The sequence below is a fragment of the Myxine glutinosa genome, chromosome 5 (assembly GCF_964187855.1).
Source record: "Myxine glutinosa chromosome 5, kmMyxGlut1.1, whole genome shotgun sequence".
In the NCBI taxonomy this organism is placed as follows: domain Eukaryota; kingdom Metazoa; phylum Chordata; class Myxini; order Myxiniformes; family Myxinidae; genus Myxine; species Myxine glutinosa.
This window is the reverse complement of record NC_136265.1, coordinates 205340315-205353161: the sequence shown is the minus strand read 5'-3', so window position 1 is coordinate 205353161 and position 12847 is coordinate 205340315. Positions and strand designations below refer to the sequence as shown.

The following is a 12847-nucleotide window of genomic DNA, read 5'->3' as shown; positions in this document are numbered from 1 at the left end:
AGATGAGATTTCAATCAACTAGCAACAGTACCCGCTCTCTGGGCGGGGCTTCAATTGGGAAGCCCAAATGAAAAGGTAAAATATCAGAAATTGAAGGCTTTTTTATTTTAAACGATTCATATAAACATCCGTTGAATCATATCACACGCAAATCATCAAAATCTAAACAATACATGGCTAAACAGTACATGGACGATCACGCACCACGTATGTCTCGCGTCTCGCTCGCTCTCATGTTGTCCCGATAATGATCCTTCTGCAGGTTCACCGACGGAAACCTTGTTATGACTTTTACTTCCTCTAGACAGTCAGGTTCGCTCATCTTTTCGGTGCACCGGCACGAGCCGAGAACGGCCCGTGCAAGGGGTTGATCTGAGGATCTCATCAAACCGTCCTATCGGTAGTAGCGACGGGCGGTGTGTACAAAGGGCAGGGACTTGATCAACGCGAGCTGATGACTCGCGCTTACTGGGAATTCCTCGTTCGTGGGACACTGTCTCAAGCCCCAGCCCCCATCACGGATGGGGCTCAGCGGTTTACCCGAGCCTGACGGCGAAGGGCATGGTACACGCTGGCCCGTCCAGTGTAGCGCGCTTGCGGCCCCGGACATCGAAGGGCATTAAACGTTCATTAAACATTAAACGTTCATTAAAGGATTACGAAACGAAAAACATTACGAAATTACGTTCACACCGTCACGTCAAACATTACCGTGAACACATACATCGTCACAACATCGTCACAATGAGAACATCGTCACAATGAACGTTATGCGAACGTGAATGTTATGCGGGAGTCCAAACCTGAGAATGCTGGAGACCAAAGCTGAAATTGGGAAAACTAAATAGCCTATTTTACTCCCAAGGGTCCCAGGATTACCCACCCAAAATATCTTTGCTATCGGTTCAGCAGTTTTTACGGTACCTTCGAACAGACAGACGGACATTTGGTGAATTATAGTAAGATGGCCTGATTTGAAAGTAAATCTATTTTATTATTGTCTTTTTATTGATAAAAAAACAACAACCTCATTTCAAGTGTTTTTCTTATCCATGATTTTCCATGACCTACACTAAAATTAAATGGTTTCCAGGCCTGAAAAACATGATTTTCCAATTCCATGACTTTCCAGGAGATTTCCAATACAAGTTCAAACCCTGCAGGGAAATCAGGGATATCCTGTGGGAAGGATGATTGTGTAAAGGAGAGAACACAATCAGTGTTTAGAAAACAATCAAATTGTGCTGCACAAGTAATTCTAATCTTATTCTTGCCTTTCAGACAAAATGCCTATGGAATATCATCTATGATGGCTCGTGTTGGTGCCATGATATCTCCTCTTGTCATCCTCTTGAAAGAGTTCTTCCCTCCACTTCCACAACTCATATATGGGTCTGTGGCCCTGAGTGCAGGGTTGGTGGCCATATTACTGCCGGAGACACGTAATATGTCTCTTCCAGACACGATTGAAGAAATGCTGCAGCAACAACAGCAGTATGTTCTTCCTTTACAAATACAGAATATCTTTCTTTATCAATAGGTTGGTCACAAAGTACCTTGACAGTATGCAAGGTGTTCCAAAAAGACCCGGACAACTTTGGTTGTTAGTATACTTAGAACTACAAATGATACACCGATATCCTTTGGTTTATATAATACAGAGACTCATAAGGTTTTGTGCACACCATCAATGCACTTCAATGTGTGCGCCGTTTGTCGCAGGCAGGATATCAAGGCAGTATACGAGTTCCTGCCATGTTCGGCTGAGCATGTTTGCGTCCACCAGTGCGCATGCAACTGTGATCTGAGAATGAAGATCCTGCAGGTTTGCCACCTTGGTGTTGTAGACAACATATTTGACAAACTCCACAGAAAACTTCAAGGGGGTTATCTCTGATGATCATGGGTGCCAGGCGGTTGGTCCGTCTTGGCCAATCCAGCGACTTGATTTTTTTTTTTTCATTCAGGATAGCTCGAATGACTAAGGCCCAATGAGGGGGAACGCCGTCCTGTTGAAAAGTGATATCAGGTTGCAGATATTCAATCTGTGGGAAGGCGAATCCTTCCAACATGTTCATGTAAATTGTTGATGTCACTGTATCGTCCGCAAAGAAAAATGCACCCACCAAGTGGTCAAGGAGAAGGCCACACCACACATTGACCTTTGGACTGTCACATACAGTCACGTGAAAAAGTAAGTACACCCCATGTAAAGTTTTGACTTTTTCAACGTATTTCAACATACAGCTATTTGATCTTTATTGCAACAATATTGATAGATAAAGGTGATATAATATAACAAATATCATGAAACATTTACATTTTGTAGTCCATTGTATAATTTAAATAAACATCAATGCAAATTTCGCATGTGGAAAAAGTAATTACACCCCTACATTTATCACGACTTCAAATACCTAAAATTAAAATCAGGTGCACTAGCTCAGGTGCAAATGATTAGAACATTGTTAGAGGGGATCTTAGAGGAACCTGTCTTATTTAAACCTCAGACATTTAGTTTGGTTTGCTCTTTGTTGTTGAAGTGTGCGGCATCACCATGCCGAGATCAAAAGAGCTCTATGAAGCCTTCAGAAAGAAGGTTATAGATGCCTACGAGTCTGGGAAGGGACTAAGAAAGATCTCCAAACAATTTGAAATCAATCATTCGACTGTCCGGAAGATCATCTACAAGTGGAGAAGATTCCAAACAACTGCCAACTTGTTCAGGCCAGGCCGCCCCAGCAAGTTCAGCCCGAGAGCAGACCGCAAGATGCTGAAAGAAGTCTCGAAGAACCCCAGAATGTCATCACGGGACCTACGGGGAGCTCTTGCCACTGTTGATGTAAAAGTGCATGAGTCTACCATTAGAAAGAGGCTGCACAAATTTGATCGACATGGGAGGTATGCCAGGAGGAAACCTTTGCTGTCCAGAAAGAACATCAGGGCTGGAGTAAAGTTTGCCAATGAACACCCAGGCAAAGACCAGCACTTCTGGAACAATGTGCTCTGGACAGATTAGTCAAAGGTAGGGCTATTTGGCCACAGTACCAGAAGACATGTTTGACGAAAACCAAAGACAGCATTTGACCACAAGAACCGGATACCAACTGTAAAGCATGGTGGTGGAAATATTATGGTTTGGGGCAGCTTTGCTGCATCAGGGCCTGGGCAGCTCACCATCATAGAATCCACTATGAATTCTTCATTGTACCAGAGGATGCTTGAGGATAATGTGAGGCCATCTGTCGGAGAGTTGAAGCTCAACCGAAGGTGGACCTTCCAACATGACAATGACCCTAAACATACCAGTAAATCCACCAAGGAATGGCTGAAAAGATAGAAATGGAGGGTTCTGGAATGGCCAAGTCAAAGCCCGGATCTAAATCCCATCGAGATGTTGTGGGGGGATTTGAAACGAGCTGTGCATAGAAGAAACCCCTCAAACATCGCACAGCTGAAAGAATTCTGCATGGAGGAGTGGGCAAAAATTTCTCCCAGTTGATGTCAGAGACTGGTAGATAGTTATAAGAAATGCCTACTTGAGGTTGTTTCTGCCAAAGGGGGCAATACCACCTATTAGAGCCAAGGGTGTACTTACTTTTTCCACATGTGAAATTTGCATTTATGTTTATTTAAATTATACAATGGACTACAAAATGTAAATGTTTCATGATATTTGTTATATTATATCACCTTTATCTATCAATATTGTTGAAATGAAGATCAAATAGCTGTATGTTGAAATATGTTGAAAAAGTCAAAACTTTACATGGGGTGTACTTACTTTTTCACGTGACTGTATATATTCAATGACCATGTGGGGGTTTTCAGAGCCCCAGATCCTCACATTGTGCTGGTTGACCTTCCCCGATACATGAAAGCAAGCTTCGTCTGTGAACATGACCTTTCTTCGAAAAGTTATCTTCGAAAAACACCAGCATCCGAGTCATTGATTGAGTCACCAGTCTGATCATTTCCAAGGCAAACCCCTTGTGTTTGGGTCTGTCATTTGGTTTCAGTTCCTGCAGAATCTGCACCTTATAGACATGAAGATTGTCTTTTATACAAAATCCTGTGTACAGTGGTGGTTGGTAGTCCCAATTTTCTGGATGCACATCGCATTGATTTTTTGGGACATTGATGAAATGATTCATGCTCTGCTGCACTTGTGCTTGGTCGACTGGTACTTTTCTGTTTCTGACCACTTCCTGTCTCCTTGAACTTCTTGTATCACTCTCTGATACTAGTCTGCAATGGCGGATTCCTTCCATACCTTGTATGGAAATTACGCTGAACTTGCATGTCGGATCTCGTCTTGATGAACCATTCGACGCACTGAGCTTTCTCCTGCGGAGTCGCCATTTTATTTTACATTAAACCAGCAGACCTGAAAATAAAGAAAACTTTATGAGTTTCAGTATAATATAAAAGAAAGGGTGTCATTGTATCACTTGTGGTACTAAATATATTAATAACCAAAGTTGTCCAGGTTTTTATAGAGCACACGCACAGTACAGTGAGTGTACCACATTGTAATCTTAATATTAAACAGGTCAAGCACATCCCAAACTGCTTTGCCAATTGTTAAATCCACAACATTGTGGATGTGTTGCTTCCTCCTTTTCCTGCAGCTGCAAGACTGATAGAGTGATTGAACAAGATGAAAACAATGATCCCACTCCAAGACATTCATTCTTGAGAATTCGTCTTGGAAGCAGAAGCAGTTCGGTGGTGTAATACCAGCATGCAAAGCAGAAGTGCCTCTTATTAATGTTAGTTGCAACATCTGTATTGTATCAATATAAATAAATGTGAATTATGATTTTTCGTTTATTATCTACAATCATATATATTTGTCTAATAATGCTGAATGAGTACCAAAGTGAAGTTTAATGATGGCCAATTATGTATGCTGGGTGTTAACAGAGTAAACTAGAACGGGCACTCGGTAGAGCGCATACCTTCGCCGCAGCTACTGTTCTGTACTTGGCATGGGAGTGTAGGGAACAGAACAACAAAAATACGATTTTGACCTTTTCGTGACCTTGACCTTGACCTTTGACCCGATTGCTCCCAAAATCTAATCAAATGTGTCCCGTATAATAACCAATCATCCCACCAAATTTCATGCAATTCGGTTGAATACTTTTTGAGTTATGCGAATAACATACACACACACACACAGACATACAAATAAATACACAGCGATCAAAACATAACCTTCCGCTTTTGCGAAGGTAATGAGTTAGGTTTGATATGCTCTGTTGTCGTGTTGGAGGCTCAGCATTTGTGGAATTTCAATAAACTTCCTGGTTATAGATCAGGAAGAACCTTAGAGGCAAGAAGGGCAAACTACAGTCAATTCTTACCGCGAAAGTGTTGAGACTACTGGACCCAAGTCCTCCACTTTGGTGTTGCCTCGTTGCATTCCCATCAGAACCCCCAACTTGTCAAGTGGTGATCACAGAATCAAATCCTGTTATACTGATGTTTAATAATGTCTTAAAATGTCTCGATGTGTGTATATACTCTACAAGAGCTTGAGATCAATGTAATAAAAAGTGTATTCCAAAATTTAATGGACATATTCCAGATAGAAGTCAGCTTTATGCAGCCCCCTCCGACCCCCCAAACTCCCCCCCCCCCCCCCCTGGTTGAATTGAGACATTGTGCAGCAGTTGAATCGCCCCTTCCAACTACCAACCTGTTTGATTTCTGGAATGGTTTCACTACCTGTTCCCTGGATATCATGCTGAAAGGAGAACAGGGGGCATATCGGGGTTGGGAGTCGGGTGTAAAGGGGGAAATTGGAAACTTCCGCTATTTTGTGTGCGCAAATAAACAAAGGGTCACCACCGACACCTTTACCGAACACAGTTCCAACACTCCACTGGCCACAAGTATTTCATTCCTCACATTTTGGGTAGTTGGGCTTGCAGCAAATAAGCAGAGTCTAATTTGGTCTATTCCTTTCAAAAACTTCGAGCCAGAAATATGACCTTTGTGCCAATAGCATCAAGACGTATATTCATCGCCGGAAGAAAATTAAAGTTTCACATTGGCTGGAAACTAGACAGAAAAAGGACTAACATCTGCACTGAATTTTATTGGTCCATGACCGACCATTCCTTAAAAAAACGTTTTGGACTGCCCAACAGACACCATGATTACTTTTCTGCCTTTGGGTTTGTAGAGGGTGGACAAAACGAAGATTTTTCTTTTCAGCTGCGGAAATGCTTGCCCTGGCCAATTGAGAATGAGTCACTTTAAAGCTCGGACGTGGTTGAATTAAAATCATGCACAGTTGGGCCCAAGCTCTTTATCCATTTAATTTTGATGCTGCAGAAATCTTCCTGTCACCTGCCAATGTTTTCATGGTCAACCAAATGGGCCTGGAGTTGCCTTAACGGTTAAAATGGCTGGCTTAAGATCTTGGGGTCCTGAGTTTGAGCCTCTGTCATGCCATTAGCATAACATGAGGCAGGAAAGGGGCTCAGACTTAGGGTTATCAAACACCAGCATTTGGGTTATTGACTCAGCCTGGCATCCTTCCAAGGTTGGCGAAATGAGTACCAGCTTATTAGAAAGGTTGAGCCATTCAGGTATCCTTCATCATTCGAGAGGAGCGACGGCGATCAGAAGTGATGTCTTTGCGACTCTCCAAAATGGTCCTTTTTGGGGGGGAACGCTGAAACAGAAAGAGTGAGAGAGATGAAAACTCCGAGATTCAACTCCAACTGCCATGCGCATTCGTGGACACAGCCTTGTCCATTCTGATACCGTTTTCAGGGGCAGCAGGTCCTGTTATTAACCGTCCGCATTCTGTAGGCAGCACCTTCTTCCAGGCAGACATGCCTATCTTACATGACAATTTAACTTAACTCTTCCCAAATTCTGATATGAATCCCTATAATAGACCACATCGCCTCATAGATGTCTTCTCCTCCAGCTGTCAGCTGAGATGAAATACCCAATTTAGAAGCTACAAATTAATGGGCTACCTGCCCTGCACAGCACAAATCAAGTCTTCCGTGACTGAGTAGAACATTCCCATCATCACAACAATAACATGCTCAATAATCATCCTATCAAGAACTAGAACGGCACTCAGTGGAGAGCATACCTCCACCAGGTGAACAGTTTACGTTTTGTATCCCAGATTAGACCAGAAAATCACAATACAAAATCACATTTAATCAAAATCATCCGTCCACAACTTTTTGAGATATCCTTCTATATATCGTTTTTGGCCACATCTCCCAATGGTGAAGAATCACTTAAAAATTTATACTGGCCGGATCCGGATCCGGATCTTCACCAAAATTGAATCGATTCTTCCTTGTCACACACACAACCGGTCCATCAGGTTACGTCCAAATCCATCCATAACCTTTTGAGATATCCTGCTATATGTTGATTTTAGCAATATCACTCAATGGTGAAGAATCACTTAAAAAATTAAATAATTCTCATATCCGAATCCATAATCAGATCTTCACAAAAATCAATTCAATTCTTCATTGTCGCACACACAACCTGTCCACAACGTTTCATCCAAATCCGTCTATAACTTCACCCCAATGGTGAAGAATCACGTAAACAATTCTAGTAGCCGGATCCGAATCCGGATCTTCACCAAAAATCGAATCATTTTGTTCTTGTCACATACGCTACCTCTCTGCCAAATTTCGTCCGAATCGGTCCACAACTTTTTGAGATATCCTGCTATGTATCGTTTTTGGCCCTATTTCCCAATGGCGAAGAATCACATGGAAATTCTAGTAGCCGGATCCGAATCCGGATCTTCACCAAAATCTAATCATTTCGTCCTTGTCACATACGCTACCTCTCTGCCAAATTTCGTCCGAATCCGTCCACAACGTTTTGAGATATCTTGTTCACAAATGGGCAGGGGTGAAAACATAACCTCCATCCACCTTTGGTAATGGAAGTAACATAGCTTCACAATCGCCTGCAGGTGTAGCTTCTACCTGGCAGTGTGGATGCCCTATAATGTGGTGCTGGAAGTGCAGGGTTGTGTGGTGGCCGCAGCTCAAAAATCAAAGTCCCATCTCAAGGGAAACATGACTCCCACAACTGCTCCTTCTGCCAGAGGGAGTCGCCCATTGGCTCTCTGCAGAGTCCATGGTCACCAGGGTTCCTCTTGCCACATTGAGGACCGATCCTGACCCTCATCCCTGCGGATCTCACTCCCAATCACACGCTGGGCTACTGGGATGAGACATGGTGGAGTTTCACAATACTCGCTCTCCTTGAGAGCTTGATCCACCGATACTACAGGGACACACATCTTTCCCACTGACAAATCTACACACAATGAGATCTGTCTTCCCCAGCTGCCCTTCATCTTTACCTACACCTGCAGTACATGCTACTGTGCGATCCTACCTGCCATGACCTGCATATGCACTGATCACAATAGATGTAATTATAAAAGAAAAGGTGTGTGTGTCGTTGGTTGTTATCTCCATTTGCGGGTTTCAGAAGGTGGAACGGAGTCCTTAGGAAGCTTGTGTCATCTGAAAGAGCAGAGATAAGTCGCTATTTTGTGTCCCTCGCCCCGTCTGTACTTGTGACCTGACGCCTTACTTTTTATCGGATTATTTTACTTTATTGTATATAGTTATTATTGATTTCATTCTCCGTTTGTTTGTTCGGGATTAAACACGTTTGGTTTTATTCAAAGCTTTATCCCGGTGTGTACCCTGGTTAGAATAGGTACACCGTATCCCTGTGTGTCGTAGGCGGCGACTAAGATGGTTGGCGTCAGGAAGGGCATCCGGCCATAAAACCATTGCCTCAAAAAGAGAACCATGACAATTACAACTACATATGGGCAGGGTACAGCCCGAAGTGGAGATCGGTTTCTGAGGTTTGGGACATGGAATGTAGGGACAATGACAGGGAGATCAGGAGAAGTGGTGGAAGTATTGGTCAGAAGAAGAGTGGATATATGCTGTGTGCAAGAGAAGAGATGGAAGGGAAGTAGTGTGAGAATGGTGAAGGGTAGGCAGAGACAGAAATACAAGTTTGTGTGGTAAGGGTGCCTGGAGGGCGTGAATGGTGTTGGTGTCCTGTTTTCTGAGGAGTTTGTAGACAGTGTGGTGAGTGTGACTAGAGTGAGCGATAGGTTCATGATGGTGAAAATGATGATTGGAAAGCTCTTGGTGAACGTCATCTCGGGATATGCTCCGCAGGTTGGTCGGAGCGATGAAGAGAAGGACAAGTTCTGGTGTGCGATAGAGAAGCTGATGGAAAACGTGAAAGATGTGGAAGTTGTTGTGATAGGAGGAGACCTAAACGGACATGTGGGAAGGAGTATGGATGGTTTTGAGGGAGTTCATGGGGGTTACGGATATGGTGTGAGAAATGGAGAAGGTGAAAGGATGCTGGAGTTTGCTGATGGAGCTGATTTGTTGATTTGTAACACTCAGTTCCAGAAAGAGGATAATAAGCTTGTTACATACACGTCAGGTGGGTCGACGACAACCGTTGACTACCTGATGGTGCGTAGGCGAGATAGGGGGCACCTCCGGGACACAAAGGTAATCCCGGGGGAGGAGGCTGTTTCACAGCACCACTTCGTTGTCTGCGACATAAGGGTGAAAGGTGCGAGGAGAGCTCGGCGGGTGAAGTACCAACCGAGAATGAAGGTGTGGAGGTTGAAAGAGGTGACAGTAAGGGAGGCATTAAAAGAGAGGCTGAGTAGGGTAGAGGACGATGTGGTTGAGCTTGAAAGTGGTTGGATGTCAATGAAAGACAGTCTGTTGGGAGCCGTTGGTGAGGTATGTGGATGGACAAAAGGACCACCGAGGCACTCGGAAACATGGTGGTGGGATGATGAAGTTGGAAATATGATTGACGAGAAGAGGAAGAAGTTCAAGGAGTGGCAGAAGGCGAAGGGTACGGGAGCAGAAAAAGCAGAGCATGAAAGTTATAAGGCAGCCAGGAAGGCTGCAAAGAAAGAGATAGCAAAGGCGCAGGAGGCATGTAGGAAAATGTTCGGAGAATGCTTGGATTCGGAAGAGGGTCACAGAGCACGATTCAGGATTGCAAAGCAGATAGCGAAAGAGAGGTGTGATGTGATGGGGGTGAGTTGCTTGAAGGATGAAGTGGGACAAATCGTTGTGGACCCAGATGGAATTAAAGGAAGATGGAAAAGATATATGGAAATGCTGTTGAATGCAAAGATTGAATGGGATGGCAACATTGTTGGCATTGGAAAGGGTGTTGGAGAGGAGGATAAGGAAGAAGGTGAAGATCGACGAAATGCAGTTTGGATTTATGCCAGGAAGAGGAACGACAGACGCGCTCCTTATTGTGAGGCAGTTGGAGGAGAAGTACATGGAGAAGAGGAAGAAGTTGTTTCTTGGGTTTGTTGATCTGGAGAAAGCATTCGATAGGGTTCCATGCGAAGTATTGACATGGGCATTGAGGAAGATAGAAGTGGAGGAATGGTTGATCAGAGTAGTGATGGCAATGTACAAAAGAGCACGCACAGCTGTAAGGACGAAGTACGGGAACAGTGGTGACTTTAAGGTGAAGGTGGAAGTGCATCAGGAGTCGGAAGTGAGTCCACTACTATTTGTAGCTGTGATGGAGGTGCTGGCTCAGAACGTAAAGGAGGGTTTACTGTGGGAGTTGTTGTATGCAGATGATCTGGTGTTGATTGCGGAAAGTAGGGATGGACTGAAGGAAAAGATGAACAAGTGGAAGGAATGTATGGAGACAAAAGGTCTATAGGTGAATATAGGAAAGACGAAGGTGATGGCAAGTGGTAAAGCATGTGGTGAGGTGGAAAGAACTGGGAAGTGGCCATGTGCTTTGTGCAGGAAGGGTGTCGGAGTGAACTCCATTCAATGTACAATGTGCGCTGAGTGGGTTCATCAAAAATATAGCGGTCTGAGAGGGTCATTAACCAGTGTGGCAGCTAGATTCAAATGTAAGGTGTGCACAGAGGGAGCTGCAGATGGAGGAAATGTTGAGTTGGATCTTGGAGACGGCGTGAAGCTGGAAGGTGTGAAAACATTTTGCTACCTCGGAGACATGGTGAATGGAGAAGGTGGATCAGACTCGGCAACGGTTGCTAGAGTGAGATGTGCATGGAAGAAGTTTCGGGAACTGAGTGGCGTGCTGATGAGGAGGGGAGTGTCGTTGAAGCTGAAGGGAAAGGTGTATGCTGCATGTGTGAGAAGTGTTATGATTTATGGGAGTGAGACATCGGTCATGAATGTAGAGCAGCAACGAAGGCTGGAAAGGGTGGAAATGCGAATGGTTCGGTGGATGTGTGGAGTATCGTTGAGAGAGAGGAAGACAAATGATGAAAGATGATGGGAATAGAGCCTGTGATTGATGCTGTGAAGAGGAAGAGGTTGAGATGGTTTGGTCATGTGTTGAGGAAGGATGAAAGTGACTGGTTGAGAAGAGTGATGGAAATGAATGTAGAAGGAAGTAGAGGACGGGGAAGACCGAGAAAGACTTGGCTAAAGATGGTGCAAGAAGAAATGCGGGCAAGGGGGTTAACAAGGAGAGATGCAGAAAATAGGGCAAAATGGAGAAGATGATTGTCATGGGGACCGCAAGGCTAACCCCCGCTCTAGCAGGGAAAATGGCCTTAAAATGCATGTTGTTGTTGTTGTTTGTTGAACGGAGTCCTCCCAGGACCCAAAGTATCCATCTCCGCTTCAGTAAGAGATCACGGATCATGGACCAAACTGTTCAACTTTTTCAGAGTTTTGTTCCAAGGGCTCTTTTCAGGATCATCACCGAACCCCGAATCGCCTCCAGTTGTAGTTCATTTGTGGCAATATTCCCAGGGACTTTTTTTTTTTTGGATACAAGATCGAGGCTCGTGTAAGAGCTAACATTAAAGACAAAATAACAAACCCACAGATAAGAAGAAATAAAGGGAGCGGGAGACAAGATGGGGAGAGAGGGAAAGGCACACAAGTACAACATTTGAGAGCAGGGACATCGGGAGATCTGTGGGATGGAGAGGGCTCGGGGGGAGGAGGCGTGGGGAGGGGGTGGGGGTGGGAGAGGTAAAAAACAAAACAAATGGACACTGCTAGGACTTCCAGGAAAGAAGTTGGAATTTCGGAAAAGTGGATCTGGGGTGAATTAACAGGGGTAGAAAAGATCAAGGTTTTGGATGGGGGAAGATAAGAGATTGATTTTGGCAGTTTCACAAGAAGAGGGTTGCAGGCAGATCTTGTGTGACCTGTGGGAGTACTTGGGGGACAGAACACAAACAGGGCTGAGGGGGCTCGGCCAGAGAGGAGTCGGTAGAAGACAGAAAGACCACCAACCTGCCTGTGATGAGTGAGTGAAAGGCCCTCAGATATAGCTTCATCGCAGGAGATTCCAATGATTCTGAAAGCTTTGGTTTCAACAGCGTGAAGCCGAGCGAGGTGTGAGGCAGGAGCACCGGCCCAGAGGGGGGAACAGTATTCCATTGAGCTGCGGATGAAAGCCTCGTATGTGGTGAGGAGCTCAGGTGTGCCAAGGAAGGACTTCGCATGACGGAGAATGCCCAGTTGGCGACTGGATTTGGAGGCCAGCTTGGAAATGTGGTTTTCCCAAGAAAGATCATGGCAGATTGTGAGACCCAAGAGATTGAGTGACAGAACTTCATGGAGAGGATTGTTGAGAAAATAGATGGGAGGTTTGTCCAGACGGTCTATTCGAAGGGACATAGAGAGAATGTGAGATTTGTCAGGATTGAAAGACATGTTCCACTTGTTTGACCAGTCTGTGATTTTGTCCAGGTCTGCAGAGAGTGAGGAGGCTGCGGACTGCCGATCTGAGGGATGAGGAATGGAGCGGC

General features: G+C 44.5%; 1 protein-coding gene across 6 annotated transcripts in view; it reads left to right on the top strand.

The window, feature by feature from the left end:
- The window catches only part of LOC137426469 (solute carrier family 22 member 6-B), a 40115-nt gene extending 34536 nt beyond the window's left edge, over positions 1-5579 (top strand). For 3 of the 6 annotated variants that reach the window (XM_068115024.2, XM_078779394.1, XM_068115026.2), the window contains 2 exons: positions 1282-1494; positions 4632-5579. In XM_068115024.2, the coding sequence (XP_067971125.2) occupies positions 1282-1494; positions 4632-4737 (319 nt within the window). In that variant the 3' untranslated portion in view covers positions 4738-5579. Of the gene's footprint in view, positions 1-1281; positions 1495-1722; positions 1826-4631 lie in introns of those variants that run through there. The other 3 variants (XM_068115025.2, XM_068115022.2, XM_068115027.2) reach the window with 2 other exon arrangements.
- The last annotated feature ends 7268 nt before the right edge of the window (positions 5580-12847 follow it).